At 41.0% G+C, this 25,137-nt stretch overlaps 1 protein-coding gene across 14 annotated transcripts in view; it reads left to right on the forward strand.

Annotated features, from left to right (window-relative positions):
* kmt2ca (lysine (K)-specific methyltransferase 2Ca) overlaps positions 1-25,137 on the forward strand; it is a 489,348-nt gene that overhangs the window by 345,290 nt on the left and 118,921 nt on the right. For 12 of the 14 annotated variants that reach the window (XM_059639788.1, XM_059639789.1, XM_048520987.2 and 9 more), the window contains 8 exons: positions 2,722-2,903; positions 3,598-3,762; positions 7,267-7,379; positions 7,576-7,644; positions 9,657-9,875; positions 14,661-14,795; positions 19,987-20,106; positions 22,059-22,192. In XM_059639788.1, coding sequence (XP_059495771.1) covers positions 2,722-2,903; positions 3,598-3,762; positions 7,267-7,379; positions 7,576-7,644; positions 9,657-9,875; positions 14,661-14,795; positions 19,987-20,106; positions 22,059-22,192 — 1,137 coding nt within the window. The remainder of the gene's footprint in view (positions 1-2,721; positions 2,904-3,597; positions 3,763-7,266; positions 7,380-7,575; positions 7,645-9,656; positions 9,876-14,660; positions 14,796-19,986; positions 20,107-22,058; positions 22,193-25,137) is intronic. The other 2 variants (XM_059639781.1, XM_048520996.2) reach the window with 1 other exon arrangement.

A 25,137-nucleotide genomic window follows, 5' to 3' on the forward strand; every position in this document is an offset into this window, starting at 1 on the left:
TCCTAGTGCCACGTTCTAATGAGACTAGGCCAGAAGCCCCATGACAGCAGGTTATAGTCCAACAGGTTTACTTGAAGTCGCAAGCTTTCAGGGTGCTGCTCCTTCTGTCACGTGAAGTGACTTCATCTAACAAAAGAGCAGCACTCTGAAAGTTTGTGATTTCAAATAAACCTGTTGGACTGTAACCTGGTTTCATGTGACTTTTGACTTTGTCTACCCCAGTCCACATCATGGCTACTAATGAGAGTAGGAATAAAAAGATAAGGCAGATAAATCAATGGCTGAAGAGATGGTGCAATGTGCAAGGATTTAAATTTATGGATCGTTGGTATCTCTCCGGAGACAGAAAAGACCTGTCCAAAAGGAATTTGTTTCACCTGAACTGGAAAGGACCAATATCCTGGCGGGGTGATTTGCTAGTTACATTAAACTAGTACAGGAGGGAGTGAGGGATTCCTAAGTCACAGTAAAAATAGACGATGCGGATGGTTCTGATCAGAAAAAGTGTAATTTAGTTAGAAAACACAGTAACAAGCCTGAGAGCGAGGTAACTTTGAAGAATTAAACTGCATTTATTTCAATGCTAGGGTCTTACAGGTGAGGTTGATGAACTCGGGGCATATATGGGAACGTTGGGAAGGACAGGAGTAGCAGCTCAATGTTCTGCCCTTAAGATGCTATAGAAGGATAAAAATGGAGGCAAGCGAGGAGGGGAGTAGTGTTTTTGATTAAGGAAAATATTGCTATGTAATTAGAGAGAATATATATTTCTGAGGGATTATCCAGTGATGATATATGGGTAGAAGTTAGAAGTAAGAAAGGTATCATCGCCTTGATGGGATTGTACTATAGGTTCCCCGATAGAAGGAAATTGGGGAGCGCATATTTAGAGAGATCTCAGATATATGTAAGGACAGTAGGGGATTGTAGTTTTCCAAACGTTGACTGGTGCTGCCATAGTGCTGAAGGTTTGCATGATGAAGAATTTAGGTGTGTTAGAAAATTTTCTTCTTCAATGTATCAATCTATAATTAGAGAAGAAGCAAAACTTGCCTTATTCTTGGGAAATAAGACAGGGCAAGTGACTGAAGTATTAGTAGGGGAACACTTTGAGATTAGGGATCTTAATTCTATTAGTTTTCAAATAGTTATGGAAAAGGATAACAGGTAAAGTTCTTAATTGGAATAAGGCAAATTTTAATGGTATGGAACAATAATTTTCAAAAGTTGATTTGGGTTAGACTGCTTGCAGCTAAAGGGATGACTGACAAGTGAGAGGCTTTCAAAAGTGTCATAACGAGAGTTCAGAGGCCTTATGTTCTTGACATTGGTAAAGCCTCTTCTGGAGTCACTGCGCAATTTGGTCACCTGCAGTAGGAAGGATAATATTAAATTGGCGACAGTTCAGAAAAGATTTAGCAGGAATGTGCTGGAAATGGAGTGGAGGGGGTCATGGCAAGAGTTGTTGATTTTTAGAATAGACTGGCACTTGTTCACTGGAGCAGAGAAGGCTGTGGCATGACTTTATCAAGGTTAAAAAAATCATGAGGGGCAAGGACAAACTGAATAGCCAAGGTGTTTTGCCTGGGATGGGGGAATTCAAAAATAGGAGTCATATTTTAAGGTGAGAGAAGACAGTTTTAAAAAGAACATGAGGGGCAACTTTTTCTTTTACACAGTGGTTTGCGTGTGGAATGAACAGCCAGAGAAATGTGGATGCAGATATAGTCACAACACTTAAGACATTTGGATAAGTACATGAATAGGAAAGGTTTGGATTGACGTGGGCAAAATGCAGGCAGATGGGACTAGTGTAGTTTGGAATCAGCATCAGTGTGGCCTAGTTGGACCAAAGGGTCTGTTGCCATGCTGCATGACTGTACGTGACTAAAGCATATTTAAAATTAAGATCATAAAACATGTTTAATTAATATTCAGCAATCAAGTAACCAAAAATCCCGGCTTTTCTCTTGGCTTTCTTTGTTTCTCTTCCTATTCTGACGGTGATAACCTGTGCCAAAGCAAAATTTGACAGTCTTTGACAATTTAAGGATGCACAGTTCAGTTGCACTGATTCTATTGCTGTCTTGGTTAAGATTAACTGTCTCCTGCAGATCAGAGATTGAATTTGGTTGATTGAGCGCCACACGAGCGGGATATTGAAGTACTGAAACAGTTTTCGAAACACAATACATTCAGTGTGACCATATCATATCTCTAGGTTTACTGTCAAATATGCTTCTCCTATTTATTTAATTAGAACATTTAAAATTATCTTCGACAGTATTCTGTGTGTAGAGAATTTTTATGAACATAACTGTTATTCTGATTTGTTAATTAGGTCAACCAATTATTAGCTTTAACTGCTAGATAGAGGAACTGTTTTCGTCTTACATAGGATCATAGAATCCTTACAGTGTGGAAACAGGCCCTTTGGCCCAACAAGTCCACACCGTCCTTCCAGCATCCCACCCAGACCCATCCCCCTATAACCCACGCACCCCTGAACACTACGGGCAATTTAGCATGTTCTGCTATGCGTAGTATAGAAATGTTTTTAAATTGGTGTTTGTAATCTATGGATAGCCAGTCTGTGAATGACTGCATGTGCCCATGAGCCTGCTCCTCTGATTCTGTTGGTCAAAAGATTTAAGATATCAACTGCACATAAAATTGATGTGGAGGATAAGCATTGAGACAATTTTGCTTTCTCCTGGACAGATCACCAAAGTGGTACTAAGTAAAGGCTGGCGATGCCTCGAGTGTACAGTGTGTGAATCCTGTGGGAAGGCCTCTGACCCAGGTCGTTTACTTCTCTGTGATGATTGTGACATCAGCTATCATACCTATTGCCTGGATCCACCTTTGCAGACAGTTCCTAAAGGTGGCTGGAAATGCAGATGGTAAGTTTACTGGGTAAGATTATTATTTTAGCACAAGTACAGTTGAGCTCAATGCATACAGAAGCAATAACAGAAAAATGTAATTAATTGCTTCTTTGAAAAAATATCCTGCGTATCTCAGCTGAGACATTTCTAATTGGCATATAATTGAAAATATGCTATTAACAGGTAAAGATTGTGTTTGTCAATCAGTGCAGCAGCAAAGAAAATCAAAGGATGCATCAAGAAAGCAATATGATTTATATTCTTTAAAAATATGCTTGTAGAATAACTTGAGCAACAAGATAGCCGGTTAGCTTTGGTCAGCCTCTCAATTAGTCTGTAAACAGTGTTGTATTATATTTTCTAGCTGTTAACATTAATATGTGAAACTGTGTTGATTTAATAGTCAATGTTCTTCTGTGATTATACTCCAGTGGAGTTGGTTGGATGATGTTTATATGGCAGTTGACTTTAAAATGTTTGAATATTCTCACTTAAGCCATTTTTCAAATATGAGGTAGCAATCGTCCTTAAGAATTTATTGTTTCTTTAAAGTATGATTCTCTTCAATGCAGAATAAATGAGAGATTTATCCTCTTGAATGTCCAAATGTTCAGTCCTTAATCATGGAAGCAGTGTAAGATTCTTCAAGGTAAATCTGTTGAGATCAAGCTACACTTGTGTTGCAAACTGACTTCTCTTCGTTCTGTAGGTGTGTTTCTTGTGTACAGTGTGGAGCAACCTCACCTGGTTTCAAGTGTGAATGGCAGAACAATTATACACAGTGTGCTCCTTGTGCCAGCTTGACTGCGTGCCCAGTCTGCAGCAAGAATTACAAAGAGGAGGAGCTTATTATACAATGTCGGCAATGTGACAGGTGGGTGCATTCATTATATTCCTAGCATATGGACTGTATGAGGTGGAAGACTGAGAATTATAATGAGTGCATAACTTAATTTCATACACCATAAAATCATATGCAGCATTAATAAAGAATGCTGTAAGAAAACCAGCGTAGAAATATGTATGCCTGTATCTTTGTATGAATTGAATAAGGTATTTGGGCACTTGCCAATTGAAAAGTGTTTTGACATTTCTTAATCATCTGATATTGAATATTTTTGTGAAAGTGATAGGAGAAAAAGAAGGGAAAACTGCAATTGCTGGAAATCTAAAAGACAGAATATTAGTGAAATATACGTACAGCTCATCAATCAGTATGTTTACAAAGGAAAGGGCAAGAATCAACATTTTGGAGATGTTAACATTTCAACAAATACCATACTGTCTTTATTCATATTTTGACTAGCCTATCATTCCAGCATTGACTTTTTTAAAAAAAATTAATTTGACTCGGTTATTGTGGTTAAATTACTTAAGAATATCCATTTAGAGCAGTGGGGTTTGACTAGACCCAAGCTTTTATGACTGACAATATCTGCAACGAATGATCAAGTCAGACAGTTGTGAGATCATACACTTGGATAGCGAGAATAGGAATGTCAGTTATAGACAGAGTTGAGAAATAAAAGGATCTCCGAATACAAATACACCAATTAATGAAACTTGTATAAAAACCGAAAGAACTGTGGACACTATAAATCGGGAACAAAAACAAGTTGCTGGAAAAGCTCAGCAGGTCTGGCAGCATCTGTGCAGAAATAATCCGAGTTAACATTTTGATTCTAGTGACCGTTCCTCGGAACTGATGGTAGCTGAACAAACATAGGTTTGTATGCAGAAAACAGGGAGGGGGATGGGGTAGTGACTAAATGATGGGATAGACCCGAAGAGAGAAAAGAGCAGTTGGATAGAGAAGAGAGTTGATAATGATTTGGCTACGAGGATGAATAGTTGTTAATGGGTACTGTTAGTGACTAACAATAGGTATTGTGTAATGGCAAGCTGTGATAACCAGGTATGTTGTGTGGGGTAGGGGGCTAGGACATGGGAGAGTTTAGGCCCTAAAATTATTGAACTCGATATTGAGTCTGGAGGTCGGCAAGGTCCCACATGGAAAATGAGGTGTTGTTCTTCCAGCTTACGTTGAGCTTTGCTGGAACACTGCAGCAAGCCAGAGACACAAATGTTGGCCAGGAAACAGGGTGGTGTGTTAAAGTGGTAAGTAACAGGTAGCTCAGGGTCTTTTTGGCGAGCAGAACCTAGATGTTCTGCAAAGTGGTCGCCCATCTATGCTTCATTTCCCCAAAGTAGAGGAGGCCGCATTGTGCAGAACAAATGCAGTAGACTGAGTTCTGGGAACTGGAATGGTGCTTCACGTGGAAGGTATGTTTGGGCCCTTGGATAGTGGGGAGGCAGAAGGTAAATGGCCAGGTGTTGCACCTTCCTCGGTTGTAGGAAGGTGGCAAGGGAGGAGAGGGGAATGTGTGTCTGGTAGTGGCATCTTGCTGGAGTTGACAGGAATGGCGTCTGGTGATCTTTTGGATGTGGATGCTGGTGGGATAGTAGGTGAGGACAAGGGGAACCCTATCACTGTTACAGGAAGCGTGAGGGAGGAAGTACATGAGATGGGCCGGACCCAGATGAGGGCCTGTCGACGATAGTGCTGGAGAATCAACGATTGACAAAGTAAGTGGACATTTCGGAGGCTCCCTTGTTGAATTTGGCCTCATCTGAACATATACAACGGAGATGAAAGAACTGAGAGAACGCAATGGAGTCTTTATAGGAAGCAGGGTGTGAGGATATATAGTCCAGGTAGCTGTGGATGTCAGTTGTTTATCGTGGATATTCATGGCTTGTCGGTCCCCAGAAATGGAAACAGTGGTGTTGAGGAAGGGAAGGGAAGGGAGGAGTCAGAGATAGACCAGGTGAAAGTAAGGGCGGAGTGGAAATTGGAATTGAAATCAATTAACTTTTTCATTTTCGGCTGAGAGAGGGAAACAGCACTGATTTATATCTTCGATATATCAGAGAAAGAGTTGTGGGTGAGGGCTGAGCAGGACTGAAACAAGGAATATTCGCCATACCCCACCAAGAATCGGTCATAACAGGGGCCCATTTGGGTACCCATGACCATTTCTCTGACCTGAAGAAAATGAGAGGAGTTAAGAGAGGCTGTTGAGGGTGAAGACGAGCTTGGCCAAGCGAAGGAGGGTGGTGGTGGGTGGGGATGGTTCAGGTCATTGCTCCCAGAAGAAAATGAGAGCCCTAAGACCCTCCTGATGGGGAATGGACTGTAAAGGGATTGCACATCCATGGTAACGAGGAGGTAGCTGGAACCTGCGAACTGGAAATTTCAAAACCGGCATAAAGCTTCAGAGGGATCATGGATGTACATGGGCAGGGATTGAACCAGGGAAGAGTAGATTTAGTCACGGTCGGAAGAAATGAGTTCTGTGGAGCTATGGCAGGCTGAAACAATGGGTCTGCCTGGACAGCTCTGTATCTGGATTTTTGGTAGGAGATAGTCCTGCAGACCTACAAGCTTGGTTCTATCAGCTTGGAAGCAGGCTGGGGGAGGTCACCAAATGAAATTGGATCAGTTACTGTAGTAGATACAATGGCCTGATCGTCATTGTGGGGTCAGAGTCCAGGAAGATAGGCCATATCTGAGAGCTGATGCTCAACGTCTGCAATGTAGTGGTCAGTACATCAGACTGAAACTTGTATCACAGGTTTCTAAAGTAAAGAGAAAATGAGCCTTGCATCCTGCAGGGCTAGAATTAACAAGTAGGAATGTTGTGTTGAAACGCTTGTAAGACTACACTGAAAATAGTGTGTTCAGGTACTGTTTGTTAAATTATGGAAAGAATTTAGTGACAGCGCACAAAAGATTTACAAGGATTGTAACGGAAGCAGTAGTTATACATAATATGAAAGGATTTGACATACTTGAGTCTCTCTTTCTGGTGGGGATCGGGGGGGAGAAACAGAAGCTAAGGTGTGTGTGCAAAACTTAGATTTCTATGAAATTATGAAAGGTTTTGACAGGTAGAATAGATACAGTTCTTCCTTAATTCACTAATGAGAAGTGGTGGAAGCACGTAGTGTGAAGAAAGGTAGAAGTAGGCTTGAGTGCAACACTGAATTCAGCAAAGATCACTGGGAAAATGGCTTGGTTTTGCCCCATAAATCCAATCAAACTGTGACGAGTTCAACTGCTGTTTGTGTTTGATAGTGACGCTTTTTTGGAAGGGACCAACCAAAAAAATTAACTATTGAGTCAAATTATAGTAGCAGTAGTGGATCAGTGGTAGGGAGGTGGCATGAGTTTAAATGTGGATGGTTCATATTTGTGTCCTTTCCTTCCTGCGCACATCCCTTTGGATATTTACATGTTGATGCCTGCTGTATGATTTCAGTGTCTAATACTATGTTTATTTTAATGTATAATTTGTAAACATCTTTATTTTCTCAGGTGGATTCATGCTATATGCCAGAACCTGACCACAGAAGATGAAGTAGAGACTGCAGCAGATAATGGCTATGACTGTTTCACATGCAGACAATATGCAATGACAACTCCAGGTAGTAGTCAATTTGCCCAGTCTATCTTTTAAAAGAAAGCCTTAAAAAGGCAACCTGTAATTTGGATGAATTAGGTCTTTTATAAACAAAAACATGATTGTGTTTAACAGCTGTCTGGTGAATGCAGTTAAATTTAAACTGTTTAACTGCTGAAAAGTCAAATATACTAACAGGTTTCTAATTTTTTCTTTTGCCTCAGTGACTACCTCAGAAGAGACTGAGTTATCGTTGGTTACACCTCAATTTATTGTAAAGACAAAAGAACCAGGTAAATGGCCAGAGCTGGTCTTCAAATCTTTGGTCTTAATTCTCCTTCCAATTTTCTACCTTTCTGTCAGGGCAGTGCTAATGAGCTTCATTCAGGAGATGTCAGCAATATATTGTGCTTTATCAAAACAAAATGCAGTGATGAAAGTTGGCTGGCACTTAACAATGGAATGTTGTATCAATACCATTCATTTTTAGGTGACATTAGCAAGTGCCACCTTTAAAAGCTATCATCATGAACAGTTTTTATTTATTCATGGGATGTGGGCTCAGCTGACTAGGGTAGCATTTATTGTCTATTCTAGTTGCTGTTGACAAGGTGGTGGTGAGCTGCCTTCTTGAAATGCTGCCAATGTGTATACCCTCAGTGTCATTAGGGAGAGAATTCCAGGATTTTGACCTAGCTTCAGTGAAGGAACAATGATATAATTCCAACTCAGGATGAAGAGTGGCTTGGAAGTAAGTTTGAAGGAGGTGGTGTTCCTGTTGACCTGCAGCTCCCTTTTTAGATGGTATTGGTGGTGTGTTTGGAAGGTGCTATCTAAGGAACTTTGGTGAATTTCTGCAGTCTGTCTCGAGTGGTTCATACTGCTTCAATTGAGCATCAGTGATGGAGGGTGAAAATGTTTGTGAATATGGTGCCAATTAATCAGTGTTATGTCCTTAATGGTATTCAGTTTCAGCATTGTTGGAGCTGCACTCGTCGAGACAGGTGACTAGTCTTCCATCACTCTCCTGACTTGCGCCTTGTGGACAGTGGACAAGCTTTGGGGAGTTTAGCAATGAGTTCATCATTCCTGGACTCGAAGCCTCTGACCTGCTCTTGTAGCCAATCTGTTTATAGTCCAGTCCAATTTCTGATCAGTGGTAAGATCAGGATGTTGATTGTGGGGTATTTTATAGACATAATGGCAGTAAATGTTAACTGGATGGTTAGATTGTCTCTTGCTGGAATGTTCATTACCTGCACTTCTGCACCATAAATGTTACATGCCAGTTGTCAGTCCAAGCCTGGGTATTGTCGAAATCTGACATTTGGGCATGGATTCCAAAGTATCTGAAGAGTTGCCAATATTGCTGAACATTACGTAATTTTGAGCAAGCATGCCACTTCTGACTTTGATAGAAAGAAAGTTATTGATGGAGTACCTAAAAATGTTGAAGCCTTGTACACTACCCTGAGAAACTCGTAGAGAGATGTTCTGGAGCTGAGATGGCTAACCTCGAATGACCACAGTAACCTCCAATTATTTTCTTGAACTTGGTATGACTCCAAGTCTCCTCCACCCTCCTGTCTGTTTCCTCCCAACCCACCAACCCCTAGTTCCCGCAGACTGCAGTTTTGCTAGATCATCTTGATGGCGCATTTGGACAAATGCAGCCTTAATATCAAGGGCAGTCGCTCACATTTTCCCCTCTAGAATTCAACTCTTTTGTCCACGTTTGAACCAAGACTGTAATGAAATCAGGAGCTGAGGGACTATGGTGGGCTCTCAATGAGCTGGTTATTGCTGAGCCATTCATTGCTTTACTAATGATAGAGAGTTGACTGGTAATTGGCCAGGTTGAATTTGCCCTGTGTTTTCTGTACAGTTTTCCACATTAACAGATAGGTACCAGTATGTAGCTGTCCTGGAGCAGATGAGGTAGGGGTGTGATGACAAGTTCCGGACTACAGGTTTTCAATACTGTTGTCACGGCCCACATCCTTTGCAGTATTTTTTGCCGTTAATCATTTCTTGATATCATGTGGAGTGAATTAAATTGACTGAAGACTGCTGTCTGTGATGCTGGGGACCTTAGTGGCGGAGGCGAAACAGATGGTCTCTGGGTCTGGAGTCACATACAAGCCGGACCAGGGAAGCATGGCAAATTTTCCTCCCTAAAACTCGATCGTGAACCAGATAGAATTGTATATCTTAGAACTGGACCAATAAAAAAAATTACCATTTAATTGGGGCAGCAAGGTTCTTTACATTTCAGTCTGTAAACGTACACTTGTCTTCTAAATAGAACCGACGAGGACGTATACACGGGATGGTGTCTGCCTGACTGAAGTTGGTATGTCACAGCTCCAAAGTCTCAGTATTGCTCCTCCACGTCGGAAGCGACCCAAGCCAAAGTTGAAGCTAAAGATCATAAACCAGAACAGTGTTGCTGTTTTGCAAACTCCACCTGATCCTCAGTCTGAACAATCGAGGGACATGGATGGAGATCTAGATGAAAGCAGAGGTACAATATTATGTTTGATTTCTCTTAATAAGCAAGGAAAAAGACTTGCTGGCTTTATATTATATGCAGTATGTGTATGCTTGCACAAATAAGATAACTCAGTGGAGCAAATGTTTCAAAACATTTGTGTCAATATCATATGCATGTTAAGTAATAAAGTATCTGACAGGTGTATCAAAATCTCAGTCTTGTGCTTTATTGCACCATCATGGCTTTAGCTCTTCCACTTAGTATTTCTACTTCTGACTCTTCAGAGTATACTTAATCCTCATTTGCAGAAACTTCAATGAAGGAAAGTTACAGTTTGTTATCTCCTTTTGTTAATAGCAGACAAATTGCTGCATTATATTATGTGTTTCATAAGCATTCAAGTCATACATTTAAGAGAAAAGAATAATTAAATAAGTAAACAAAAAATGTTGCCCTAATTTAGTTAATGCTTATTCTGTTATTCAGGTCCTCATCTGAGATGCCTGTGCCTTCGAGGAATGAGGGCTTTTTTTAATAATATTTCACACAAAATCAGATTGCTCAATTTCAGGATCATTTAATTGCTTTCTTTGTTTGCTATATTTGTAACCAAGATTTCTTTTTCTACGCAAGTTATCTTCTTGTTAGAAATTTCTTTTTGTTTTCTTTGCTTTTCTTTTGTGTTCCCTTTTTCCACATGCTCCGCTCTTCTGCTTTTTCTGTTGTGCTGCGCTACTGTTGCTCATCATGTTCCCAATCCCTTTTAAAACTTGTTGCAGAGATTGTCCATAAAGTTGTAAGAAACTCAGCAAATAAGTTAGTGGTTTCTTTAGATGAGATTTCAGGTATTAATGTAGATCACAACTGAGACCTTTTTTTAAAAATAGTGTGGCAGATTGGCCTCAATTTGAGCATAGCGGTGAATGAAAAATAAATAAATTCCCAACCAAACAAGGCTCATTGTGCCCATAGAGAGTCCCCAATAAACCAGAATTGTCCTGAAAAAGAGGGTGCATTTCAGAGTTTGTACAACCCACTGAACTGCATAGTTTAATTCCGAATGAATGGATTCATTCTAATTTATCTGCTAATTTGGAAACTTTATTTTTAAGTAAGATGTTTTGTTTACAACGGAGCTTCTTTTATCTGCATTAATATAGGGTTTCTGTGGTGCCAACAACTACAGCTTTATAAACTCGGCGGTTTAAATTGAATGCTGCTGCATCCAGTTTCTCTTTACTTGCAAAAAGAAGTTGTTTTTTCCCCCTCTGTTTTTCTTCCATTTTTTAATATTTTTACTGTTTCACATTGCATCCTTGTTGATTCCTAATATCCAATAGATATCCATAAACATTCTATTTGAAATCTGCCATCTGGTTAAATTCTAAATCTTTAATGCCTTATTAAACCAGTTGTTGGTTTATAAATACGGAATGTGTTCCCAATAAAGTCGATAGACCACTGCCATTAAAAGTTGTTGATATGATCCATCTCCACATGTGAAGATGCACCTAAAACACAAGTCAAACACTCTCAGACACCTAATTCCTCCAGGACAGAACATGTTGTTTATTTCAAAACAGTCAGTCTCATGATCAAGGAGAAAATGATTTCTGTGTTCTTTTAAAACATTAGTTGACACACATTATAAATTAAGAGAAGTAAAGTTTCACTCAGCAGGAACTTTACCAATCTTTAAGAGCAGGAAATATGAACTGACCTATTTAAGCCAGCCTCTCAGTTGCCCCCATAAATATGTTGTACCTTTTGTATGTTGTTGGGCTTGGGACTAACATCTACTGCTAAGCAAAATTAAATGAAATTAATTGTTGGACAAGAACACATTGCAGAGCTGTGTTTCTGCGTGTGCACGTTCTCGACTGCAGCTGGCAGTGGTGTTGCCCATAACGCACCCTTATAAAATTGCATTTCACCTGAGCACTGCGCATATTCTGAACTTCAGTATCTACGTTTTGAAGCTTCAGTATATCAATTCTTGCATTGTGTGTAATATTTAGAAGTAGAATTATAATGAAGGATAAACCATAGCCAATTTAAATGCAAATAATTTGGCTAAATAAAATTAGGATCCAATTTGTTGTGAATATTTTACTAGTAAATTAATTTTGTGATTCTTAGTGTAGTTTTCAGCCTATCAAAATCAAAATTTGGTCCAAAACTTAGCATAATTTCGAAGTTCAGTACAGTATGAAGTTGAAAAGCAGCAAAATCTTTATCATTCTGGAGGGAGCTACTTTCACATATACTTTATGCTTCTTGGTCACTTTCTGCACAATTGTTATCCTCTCAAGTAAGAACAGAATTATTTGAAGGATATTTGTGTGTATATACATAGATGTGAATAATTTCTACAATGTAGTTTAGGCATATTCAAGTGGTTAGAAGTCTAAACCAGTGAATAGGCTAGACAAAGATGTAGAAAGGTGAAAGTTTATTTTTTAAAACTCTAAACGTCTCTGCATTCAAATCTCTCTTATACTTCAGGCTTCACTTTAAAATTTGTACCTGTATCCCAAATATATCCCCCATCTTGAAAGCAAATCTAAACTGACAGTTCAAGTAATACTAGTGCTATCTATTTGAGATGTTAAGTCCAAGTCCAACCTCCTTTTAACATTATTTCAAAGAAGAACAGGACACTGTTTACTGGTGCCCTGGTCAATAGTTGCATCTCAACTAGCATGATTGAAACAGATTATCTAGTCGTTAGTGCATTGCTAGCTTTACTCTTTGAAAAATTCTGTCTGTCTTTAACAGTCATGAAATCATGTTTCTCCCACATAATCTACATCTAGACAGAATAATTCAACAATCTTCTAAAATGCAAGGATTAGAGACAGCAATGATAAAAGTTACTGTGTCTGGATGTGAGTTAGCTCGCTGAGCTGGAAGGTTAGTATTCAGACGTTTCGTCACCATTCCAGGTAACATTATCAGTGAGCCTCCGATGAAGTGTTGGTGTTATGTCCCGCTCTCTATAAGTTACTGTGTGTTCACTACCACCATACCAGTCCAGGTAATCAATGCCACTAATGTTAACAATGTACAAATGGACCAGGAAGTTGGCATCCATAGTGCCGACAGGTGTGAACATAGAACATAGAAAAGTACAACACAGTACAGGCCCTTCGGCCCACGATGTTGTGCCATGGAATAATCCTAATTCAAAAATAAAATAACCTAATCTACACTCCCCTCAATTCACTGCTGTCCATGTGCATGTCCAGCAGTCACTTCAATGTCACTAATGACTCTGCTTCCACGACTTCCACTGGCAAAGTATTCCATGCGCTCTCAACTCTCTGGGTGAAGAAACTCCCTCTGACGTCTCCTCTATACCTTCCTCCTAACACCTTTAAAACTATGACCCCTCGTGGCAGTCAATCCTGCCCTGGGGAAAAGTCTCTGGCTATCGACTCTATCCATGCCCCTCATTACCTTGTACACCTCGATCAGGTCACCTCTCTTCCTTCTTCTCTCCAGAGAGAAAAGTCCGAGCTCAGTCAGCCTCTCCTTGTAAGACAAGCCCTCCAGTCCAGGCAGCATCCTGGTAAACCTCCTTTGCACCTTCTCCAAAGCCTCCGCGTCTTTCCTATAATAGGGCGACCAGAACTGGACACAATATTCCAAGTGTGATCTCACCAGGGTTTTGTAGAGCTGCAGCATAACCTCGCGGCACTTAAACTTGATCCCCCGTTAATGAAAGCCAAAACACCAAATGCTTTCTTAACAACCTTATCCACTTGGGTGGCAACTTTGAGGGAGCTATGCCCTTGAACACCAAGATCCCGCTGTTCCTCCACACTGCCAAGAATCCTGCCTTTAATCCTATATTCAGCATTTAAGTTTGACCTTGCAAAATGCATCACTTTGCATTTATCCAGGTTGAACTCCATCTGCCTTTTCTCAGCCCAGCTCTGCATTCTGTCAATGTCTCGCTGAAGTCTGCAGTAGCCCTCGATACTATCAATGCTACCTCCAACTTTGTGTCATCAGCAAACATACTAACCCACCCTTCAACCTCCTCATCCAAGTCATTTATAAAAACTACAAAGAGCAGAGGCCCAAGAACAGAGCCCTGTGGGTCACCACTCAGCACTGACCTCCAGGCAGAACACTTAGCATCTACAACCACTCTCTGCCTCCTGTCACGGTCGGAAGAGATGTCATTTTTGCACTGTCAGCCCTACATGCTACCCTGCTTCACTTGCTCCCCACTTGGTATTTGTCTTGGCTCACCACTCACCTTATCCCTCCAATGCCCTGCTTGGCTCTGTAAAAATATAATACACATTGCAGACCCATGATATTTGGCTGGCAGAGTAAGATCTCACAACATTTAAAACTGCAGATCAGAGAAACATTTGAAAAATAATGCATTTTATTAGTTTTGCTGTTTTTAAAATAGTTTTGAATTGCTCAGTGATGTGGATGGTCCTAATCCTTGGTGCAGGCAGCAATCTTCAGCAGTTAAGGCAGTGACCTCACTGATTGGATTGTGAGTGCAACCTCTGCAGTTATGGTAACCAAAAATGTAGTCTGAAAGTTGACCTGATTTATCCAGGATAGACATTTGTTAGACACACTATTGCTGGTGTTTTTCTTCCATGAGGTGACTAATTCTTACTTGCGTGTAGAGTTTGGACACGAGTCATGTAATGAAGACTGCTTTGGGGACAGTTAACTGAACACCTCTGAATGTATTTTCAACACAGTTTAGTACTATGTTGTGTGAAAATGAATTAAGGGCTACCTATGGTACCTTCAGTTAACTGTTGAATCTTAAATTTACAGCAGCTGACCTAATGGACTGTGATGCAAAATCTGATACACTTACTAGTCCAGAGCGGGAACCAGTAGATGATGACTGTAAGGGAGCTGAGGGGTCTGACAGCCTAAAGAAGAGGAAAAGGAAACCATACAGACCTGGTAAAGAATCTGATTAAAACAAACAATCCACCAGACTCTGAAGTAAAACTAAATTAAAGACTATTTTCTGTGATAACACGGTGTGAAGCTGGATGAACACAGCAGTCCAAGCAGCATCAGAGGAACAGGAAAGCTTGACGTTTCAGGTCAAAACGTCAAGCTTTCCTGCTTCTCTGATGCTTGGCCTGCTGTGTTCATCCAGCTTCACACCGTATTTATCTCAGATTCTAACAGCATTGGCAGTTCCTACTATCTCTGTAACTATTTTCTGTGAACTAGGCACACCTCGAGTTGAGTCCCGCGATTATATTTTTATTAAACACTTGATGTAGATTGACAATAGAAATGTTTAAAATTGAATACAGGCAAAGTGCTTTTGTAACGTCTTAAAATACTTGGCAGACACTGAAAATAATGAATCACCCTCTGTTTTAATTGATGTGTAAAAGCAGCTCAGTAAGTGCCAGACAACAGTGAAATCTGTTGGTGATTTGCAGCAGTTGCTCTTCCTCTTACTTATTTTCTGCCTAGCTGCCTCCCACTCCTTTGTCATTTATGGCACCTGACTCTTATTTCAGGTTCACTTGATATCTCTTTTCTGTGCTTGTTGGTAATTTTCTGCAGATATAGAACCCTCAGCTGTTTGTGAGTCAGAAAATATCTTATTCCAGTCCTGCTTCGGATCCTTGATCATGAAAGCCCGTTGCCACACTGAGGGTTCACTGAACTATCTGAGCAGAAACAAATGTTCAACAGATGCCTACCTGAGTAGTGTACATGATATAAAGGTTGCTGTAGTTATTTTGGAGAAGAGCTAAGATATTATCCCTAGTGTCTTGACCAATGTTTATTCCTCAGTCAAGATGATAAATAAAGATTATATTGTCATTATCGTAGTGTTGTTGATAGAATTTAATCAGTTGAGTGCAACGTTAGTAAAATAAAAAGTAATACAAAAATGATGGCATTGGTCAAACGATTTCCGTGCTGTGCTTAAAATAATGTTACAAGATTGAAAATTAACAGTGAATTTTAACTCACAGTGAGGAGCATTTCAAGGGCAGGCATGTCTTTTTTCATTTTGTTTGGAATGTGAATGTCACCAGCAAGTCTTGGCCTTTGTTGCCCATGCCTCGATGCCATTGAGAAAATGCTGAGGAGTCACCGTTTTTTTAAACTGCTAGCATAGATACATTGTGTGCTGTTAGGAATGATGATGTAGGATTTTGACCCGTGTCCATGAAGGAGCAGCAGTCTGGTTCTGAGTTTGATAAGGAGTTACTGGGATTTGCAACTCTGCTTTCTTCCCACGGATGCTGCCAGACCTGCTGAGTTTCGCCAGCAATTTCTGTTTTTGTTTCCGAGTCAAGATGGTTTGGCTTGGAATGGAGTTTGCAGGTGGTTCTGTTGCCATGCATTTGCTGCCCTTGAGCTTCTATACAATAATGTCATGGGTTTGGAAATGCCTGTTGAAGGAGCCTATGTGTGGCTGCAGTGCACCCTTAATACTGTACAGTGTGCTGCTATTGAGACAGTGAATACGTGGTAGATCAAGTGAGCTGCTTTGTTTTGATGGTATTTAGTTAGATGAGTGTCATTATAGATTCAGCCATCCTGACATGTGCACTGTAGATGCTAGACAGATTTTAGGTGATCGAGAGTGAGTTAATCTCACCAGACTTGACAACTTCTGACCTGATTGTGGCTATGGTATTTAATTTGGCACTAACTGAGCAAACTCCTGCTGTATTATCCTTGGACTTAAATGATTGACTTCCAAGCATCATGAGCTCCATCCTTTGTGCTAGTTATGATTTGAACCAGTGAAGAATTTTTGACCTTATTAGCATTGACTTCAGCTTTGGTATATACTTGATAAAATCAAAGGCTGTCACGCTCACTCACCTTTTGAGCTCAGCTAGAGTCTTTTTTTTCCCTGATTTGACTAAGGTGGTCATTAGGTCAGTAGCTGACTGTACTTCGTGGAACCTAAACAGGATGTCAGTGAACATGTAATTGCTGTGCAAGTGCCACGTAGCAACAGTGTCAACAATGATCTATTGTAGGCTGATTGGCGAGATTAGATTTTTTTTCTGGGTTTTTTTTGTGGGCAGCAGCTTCCTGGCAATTCTCCACATTGGTGTACAACTAACAGTGTTGTTACTGTGCTGGAACAGCTTGGTGAGGGCACCTGGCTAGTTCTGACCATAAACCTGAAATATGATTATTGGGTTGTTGTCAGGATCTGTAACTTCTGAGTTCAGTTTGATATCACTTAATTGCCTGAAGCTTTTTTACATGTTACAAAGGGGTCAGCAAATTATATTGTAAAAAATAAAAGGTAAAACTGAATTTTGTTATGCATAAATTGACTATGAAGAAGTACTTTGGACATCCTGAGGTGATGAGATATACAATACAGATGCAAGCCTTTTCTTTCTTTCAGATATTATTTGCTAGTATAATCCTCCAGATCCTCTTCTACCTTTCCCCCAGCTTTATTTCTTGAACAGGAACCTTCTCAATTGATTGTTATTTTTAAGTTACTGTTGTCACACTAAACTTGCATTCATTCAACTCGGAGGTGCAGTGATGTTTTAATTTGCTAAGCACCACAAAACAAGTATATTGCTAATGTGATGATAATCCTCAATTAACTATTTTCTGTTGAGAGCTGCTTCAGGAGTGGCTTAGTGTACTGGGGCATCAGTACACGAGACTGAAAAATAATGAGATGTGTTTTGCAATCTCATACTGCTATGGGGAGGTGCTAAATTGAGGTGATTAACATTCCCATGGAGCATTGAATAATTAGAAGAATGAATACTGGGTGACATTGAACATGCTGGCAAGGAGCATCATTTGTAGATGCCTGGGAGGTCATGCTCCCTTTTAACTATGGTTGCTGTGAGGTCTCATGTAAATGGAGAAAGGAGACAATGTTGTAGTAACAATTAGTCCTGTTTTGTTAATGTTTTTGTTAATTGTGGCTTTTTCACATTATGAATTTTAGTATAACCCATTCATCCCAATCTGTTAAGTGTCATGTAAATCTCCTTTGCTGTCCTATGGTAAGGCAGTCAGGTGGGGAAAAGGGAACTCCTTGCCCTAATGATTCACAACCTTCACTTTATTGAAACCCCTTCAACTACACAATTGTAAACCATGTTTTGTGAAGGTCTCCTGGCCTCCTGTGTGCCACTAAATTGACTTAAAGATCCTCGTTCCTTGTTTTCTATACATCCTTCCATCTGTGAACAACATACTCTGGCAACATATCCCAGTCAACACTGCTTGCTCCCAACTGGTGTTCCATTCTACTGTCAGTTGAACCTGAAGATGCTTCGTACCCCTTGGAATTCTGCCCCTGCACCTTTCTTCTTGCCTTTTAAAAGCCTCTTAAAAACCATGTATATAATCACACATTAAGCCTTCACCTTGGTTTTGCTGTGTCTTTTCATTCTTTATGCCATATGGGTATGTATCTGTTCTAATTAAGCACATTTACCAGTTTTCTTTATTGGCAAACTGTAAATACAAGTATACAATACCAAAACGAAACAGCTTGGAGGGTATTAGTTGATTTTTGAAATTGAGTACCCTGGTAATTCAATAAAGTTACCTGTTGAGTAGCCACGCCATAAAGGATGCAATCAAGCTTTATTTAAACCTGACCTTGGACACTACAATGGTGAAAGCACATTTGTACTGACCATGTTAAAAATTATTAGTGCATATATGAGAATTCAACTCAGTAATGATACTTTTTGCAGCAATAGAACCTGCCACATCTTAATTTCAATATCCTCTGTTACAAAAAGGAATTCGAGTGAGGTAACCAAAGTGTGAGCTCTACAGCGAAATACACCTGGGCAGAAATTCAGCTTCTTCGGGAGCAAACTAGAGAAAATGATCAAGGAAAAGGACATTCTGGACAGAATTACAAAAATAGAAGGGAAATGGAATGTTGGCCCTTATTTAGAGAGAGAGTATAAAAGTTGAGAGGTAATACTAAAACTAAACAAGACTGGAACACTGCATCCACTGTACCCAGTGTGGCCTCCTCTACATTGGGGAAACCAAGCGGAGGCTTGGGGACCGCTTTGCAGAACACCTCCGCTCAGTTCGCAAAAAACAACTGCACCTCCCAGTCGCAAACCATTTCCACTCCCCCTCCCATTCTCTTGATGACATGTCCATCATGGGCCTCCTGCACTGCCACAATGATGCCACCCGAAGGTTGCAGGAACAGCAACTCATATTCCGCCTGGGAACCCTGCAGCCATATGGTATCAATGTGGACTTCACCAGTTTCAAAATCTCCCCTTCCCCTACTGCATCCCTCAACCAGCCCAGTTCGTCCCCTCCCCCCACTGCACCACACAACCAGCCCAGCTCTTCCCCCCCCCCACCCACTGCATCCCAAAACCAGTCCAACCTGTCTCTGCCTCCCTAACCGGTTCTTCCTCTCACCCATCCCTTCCTCCCACCCCAAGCCGCACCCCCCGCTACCTACTAACCTCATCCCACCTCCTTGACCTGTCCGTCTTCCCTGGACTGACCTATCCCCTCCCTACCTCCCCACCTACACTCTCTCCACCTATCTTCTTTACTCTCCATCTTCGGTCCGCCTCCCCCTCTCTCCCTATTTATTCCAGTTCCCTCTCCCCATCCCCCTCTCTGATGAAGGGTCTAGGCCCGAAACGTCAGCTTTTGTGCTCCTGAGATGCTGCTTGGCCTGCTGTGTTCATCCAGCCTCACATTTTATTATCTTGGAATCTCCAGCATCTGCAGTTCCCATTATCTCTGGAATACTGAGCGCAGTTTTGGGCCCCTGAACTAAGGAACGATGTACTGGCATTGGAGGCAGGAAAGAATCACTAGGCTGATACCAGATATAGATTGTCTTCTGAGGAGAAGTTGAGTCAGTAGGGCCTGTACTCATCAGACTGTAGAAGAATCGGAAGTGACGTGCAGAAACATGTAAGAATCTTAGGGACTTGACAGGGTAGATGCGGAGAGATCCATTCCCCTTGTTGGACAGTCTAGAATCAGAGGCACCTATTTCTCCTTCTATGTCTTAAGCTCTTAATTGTATCTGTAGGTATAAGTTTAAGAATTATAACATGATGCAGTCTTTATTATTTTCAGTTCAGAGCCATTTTGATATATTTACTTGCCTCACTCTTAGGAATTGGTGGGTTCATGGTACGTCAGAGGAGCCGGACAGGACAGAACAAGACAAAACGTTCATTGTCAAGGAAGAACTCCACTGGTTCAGTCTCTGAAATGATAACTGGGAAGGAGGATGGTAAGTGATCCATCCAGTATGTAGGAAGTGGTTTGAAGCAAATGTCCTATCATAGAGAAAAAAAAATACAGGTACTTGGAATCACGTGGATTAGTGTTCTTGGGAAGCTGATTGAAATATTAACTGTTCATTTCTCTGTACATACGTCCTGACCTCCTGAACATTTCTAGCATTGTGAGTTTTTATTTCAGATTTCCAGTATTCATACTGTATTTTAGTTTTGTACTGTGTTCAGAAAGGGGAAATAATCCAACTGCTCATGAGTGCTAGACAATCTGGGCACCCAAGATATTTTTTGGCAAGTACCAATGAGACTTCTTTTGAGATTTACATTATTTAATGCCCAGAAAACCTGAATCAGAACTTATGAATATTGATGTTCCCCTCACAATGTATATCAAGTTTCTCAAATCATCCATCATTTGTCTAAAGCGGGAACTTGTATTCTGCATGCTAAAAGATCACGTATCCAGTTAAGGTTCTTAACTCAATTACGTTAGCAGAAAGCACTCAAAGAAATGTCATGTTATGATGTCATCAGCAATCGGTTCACTGTGGTGAAACCTCTGATCTTCGTTAAAACCACAGGACTGTCCATTCACATAATGAGCTCTTTCTGTATTTGCAAATAACCTCCCCTACAGCATAAGGTTTGCTTATCATTGCACAATATTCAGAATCATTCACAACTCCTCAGATACATGTTTAAATGCAACAAGATCTGGACAATATCCAGGCATGGGCTGATTAACGACAACTAACATTTGCACCACACAAATGCCAAGGCAATGACCATCTCCAATGAGAGACTAACTAATTGCCACAGCTCGGCATTCACTGGTGTCGCACTTACTGAATTCCTCACTATCAACATCCTGCGGGCTGTTACTGATCAGAAGGTCAACTGGATTTGCCACATAAATGTAGTGGCTACAAGAGTAGGTCAGTCTTAGAATGCTGCATCAAGTAACTTGCCTCCTACCTCCTCGATCCTGCCAGCTATCTACAAGCCACAAGCCAGGATTGTGATGGATTACTCCCCACTTGTCTGGATGAGTGCAGTTCCAACAACGCTAAAGCTTTACAATGTCTAGGACAAAGCAGCCCGGTTGATTGGCTCCACATCCACAAGCATCTGTTCCCTACACCACTGACGCTCAATAGCAATAGTGTGTACTATCTATAAAAATGCATTGCAGAAAGTCACCAAGATCCTTAGACATCACATTCCAAGCCCATGACATTAAATAGTGTTTTAATTACTGAATCCCCCACCATTAACATCCTGGGGAGGTTATCATTGACCCAGAAACTGAACTGGATTCACCACATCAACACAGTGACTACAAGAGCAATTCAGAGGTTAGGAGTACTGTGGCAAGTAACTCACTTCCTGACTTCCCGACTTGCCAAAGCCTGTCTACCATCTATAAGGTACAAGTTAGGGGTGTGATGGAATACTCCCCACTTGTCTGGATGAGTGCAGTGTGCATGATCTACAAGCTGCACTGCAGAAATTCATCAAAGATCCTCAGACAGCACCTTCCAAACCCACACCCATTTCTTTCGTGAAGGACAAGGACAGCAGAAACTTGGAGTGCCACCACCTGCAAGTTCCCCTCCAAGCCACTCACCATCCCCACTTGGAAATATATTACCGTTCCTTCACTGTTACTTCTTCAAAATCCTGGAATTCTTTTCCTGGAGGCATTGTTGGTCAGTTTACAGCATGTGAACTGCAGTGGTTCAATAAGGCAGTTCACTACTGGCTTCTCAAAGGCATCTAGGAATGGCCAGTAAATGCTGGCCCAAGTCCCATAAATTGGGTGGGGGGTGGGGTGGGGAGAGTACCTGTTCTCAAGTGGTGACTCTATCTTGTCATTATGCTCAAAATTGGATCATGCAACATTATTTTCAGGTGTAAACAATTTAAGTTCTTTTCTCATTTGCAGTAGGCTGGGTGGAACAACTACAAGAGCTACCTGGCGATGAGGCAGCTGTTGCCCCTGAGATTGTGGAGAAAATGAAAAAGCGATACAGGAAGAAAAAGAACAAATTAGAAGAGATTTTTCCAGCATATCTGCAGGTATATTTACTTAACAAATGTGCTTTCCCATCTGCTGTGTATTTCGAAGCAAGACTTCTAACGTGTTCTGAAGAAGTGGACGTCACTATATACTCATCACAATTGTCTAATTAGCTTCAAAGTTAAGTGTTTCAGTGAAGGAAGCTACATTTTGCTGCTTTAGACGTGAGAGCATTCTAACAAAGCGCAGCTTTCTGCAGTGGTCTCACCTAACTATGTTCTTCTGAGTGATATTAAAAACCTTAATTGTGACATTTTCTAATTCCAACTCAAAAAATTTACAGTTTGTAACATCACTGTGCTGCTAAGTGCATTTATTGGTAGATATCATCTTGCACCAAAAAAACACTTTCAGATTTGAAAGTCTCAAGTTTGTAAATGTTTCGAATTGGTGAGGTAGGGAGGAAAAGCAAAATAATGGTTAGTGGAAAGGGAATAAGACAGTTTCTAAAAGTTGAAAGAGGTTGTTATTATTCATTGTTGCCTAGAGAGAAACATAGAATATAGAACAGTACAGCACAGTACGGGTGCTTCGGCCCACGATGTTGTGCCGACTTATTATCCTACTAAGATCAAACTGCCCTGCATACCCTTTATTTTACTATCATCCATGTGCCTATCCAAGAGTCGCCTAAATGTCCCAAACACATCTGACTCCACTACCACTGCTGGCAGTGCATTCCACGCACCCATCACTCTCTGCGTAAAGAGCCTACCTCTGATATCTCCCCTATACCTTCCTTCAATCACCTTAAAATTATGGCCCCTCGTAATAGTCATTTCTACCCTGGGGAAAAAAATCTCTGGCTATCCACTCTATCTATGCCTCTCATCATCTTGTACACCTTCCAAGTCATCTCTCCTCCTTTTTCGCTCCAATGAGAAAAGCCCTAGCTCCCTCAATGTCTCCTCATAAGACCTGCCCTCCAGTCCAGGCAGAATCCTGGTAAATCTGCTCTGCACCCTCTCTAAAGCTTCCACATCCTTCCTATAATGAGGCAACCAGATCGGAACACAGTATTCCAAGTGTGGTCTAACCAGGGTTTTGTAGAGCTGCAGCATAACCTCTAGGTTCTTAAACTTAATTCTCCCCTGCCAATGAAAGCCTATACACCTATATACACTATACACCTTCTTAACAACCCTTTCAACTTGGGTAGCAACTTTGAGGGATCTATTTTCATGGACACCAAGATCCCCTCTGTTCCTCCACACTGCCAAGGATCCTGCCATTAACCGTGTATTCTGCATTCAAATTTGACCTTCCAAAATGAATCACGTCACACTTTTTTCTGGGTTGAATTCCATCCAAACTTCTTTGCTTAGCTTTGCATCCTGTTAATGTCCCATCATAATCTACAACAGCCTCCACACTATCCACAACTCCAGTTGATGAGCCAGTAGTTTATTAATAAAAGAAATGAAAATAAAAAAGATCAAATTGTCTACATAATAACACACATTCAAAGATTTTTAAAAACGTAACAGAAGCATCATGTCATTAATCCCAAAACATGTCTTATGGATCAAAAAGAAAATGAACAGTTCTTGTATAGTGCTCAAAACCACACATTGTATAGTACCCCAATGCACCTCTTGTAATACTCACATCAAATTTCCTGTCTGAACAAAGAAAATGACAGCACAGGAGCAGGCCCTTTGGTCCTCCAAGCTTGCGATGATCCAGATCCTCTATCTAAACCTGTTGCCTGTTTTCCAAGGATCTGTATCCTCTGTTCCATTCATATATCTGTCTAGATGCATCTTAAATGACACTATCTTGCCCACCTCTGCCACCACCTCTGGCAACACGTTCCAGGCACCCACCACCCTCTATGTAAAGAACTCTCCCCACACATCTCCCTTAAACTTTTCCCTTCTCTCCTTGGAATTGTGACCGCTAGTAATTGAGTCCCCCACTCTGGGGCCGGGGTGGGGTGTGGGGAAGTTTCTTGCTATGCACTCTGCCTATACCTCTCATGATTTTGTAGACCTCAATCAGGACCCCCCAACCTCCGTCTTTCTAATGTAAATAAACCTAATCTACTCAACCTCTCTTCATAACTAGTGCCCTCCATACCAGGCAACATCCTGGTGAACCTCTTCTGCACCCTCCAAAGCATCCACATCCTTTTGGTAATGTGGTGACCAGAACTGTACATAGTATTCCAAATGTGGTCAAACCAAAGTCCGACTCCGATACAATTGCAGCATGACCTGCCAACTCTTGTACTCAGTACCCCGTTCGATGAATGAAAGCATGCTGTATGCCGCCTTGACCACTGTATCGACCTGCGTTGCCACCTTCAGGGTATAATGGACCTGAACACCCAGATCTCTCTGTGCACCAATTTTCTCCAGGGCTTTTCTATTTACTATGTAGTTTGCTCTTGAATTGGATCTTCCAAAAAATGCATCCCCTCACATTTGCCTGGATTGAACTTCATCTGCCATTTCTCCACCCAACTCTCCAATCTATCTATATTCTCTGACAGTCCCCTTCACTATCTGTTACTGCACTAATCTTCGTGTCATTTTGCAAACTTGCTAATCAGACTGCCTGTACCTTCCTCCAGATCATTTATGTATATCACAAACAACAGTGCTCCCAACACAGATCCTTGTGGTACACCACTGGTCACAGTTCTCCATTTTGAGAAACTCCCTTCCACTACAACTCTGTCTCCTGTTGCCCAGCCAGTTCTCTATCCATTTAGCTAGTGCACCCTGGACCCCATGTGACTTCACATTCTCCATCAGCCTACTATGAGGAACCTTATCAAATGCCTTACTGAAGACCACGTATATGACATCAACAGCCCTTCCCTCATCTATCAACTTTGTCACTTCCTCAAAGAATTCTATCAAGTTGGTAAGACATGACCTTCCCTGCATAAAACCATGCTGCCTATCACTAATAAACCCATTTTCTTCCAACTGTAAAT

This window comes from Stegostoma tigrinum, chromosome 2, assembly GCF_030684315.1.
Source record: "Stegostoma tigrinum isolate sSteTig4 chromosome 2, sSteTig4.hap1, whole genome shotgun sequence".
Taxonomy (NCBI): Eukaryota; Metazoa; Chordata; class Chondrichthyes; order Orectolobiformes; family Stegostomatidae; genus Stegostoma; species Stegostoma tigrinum.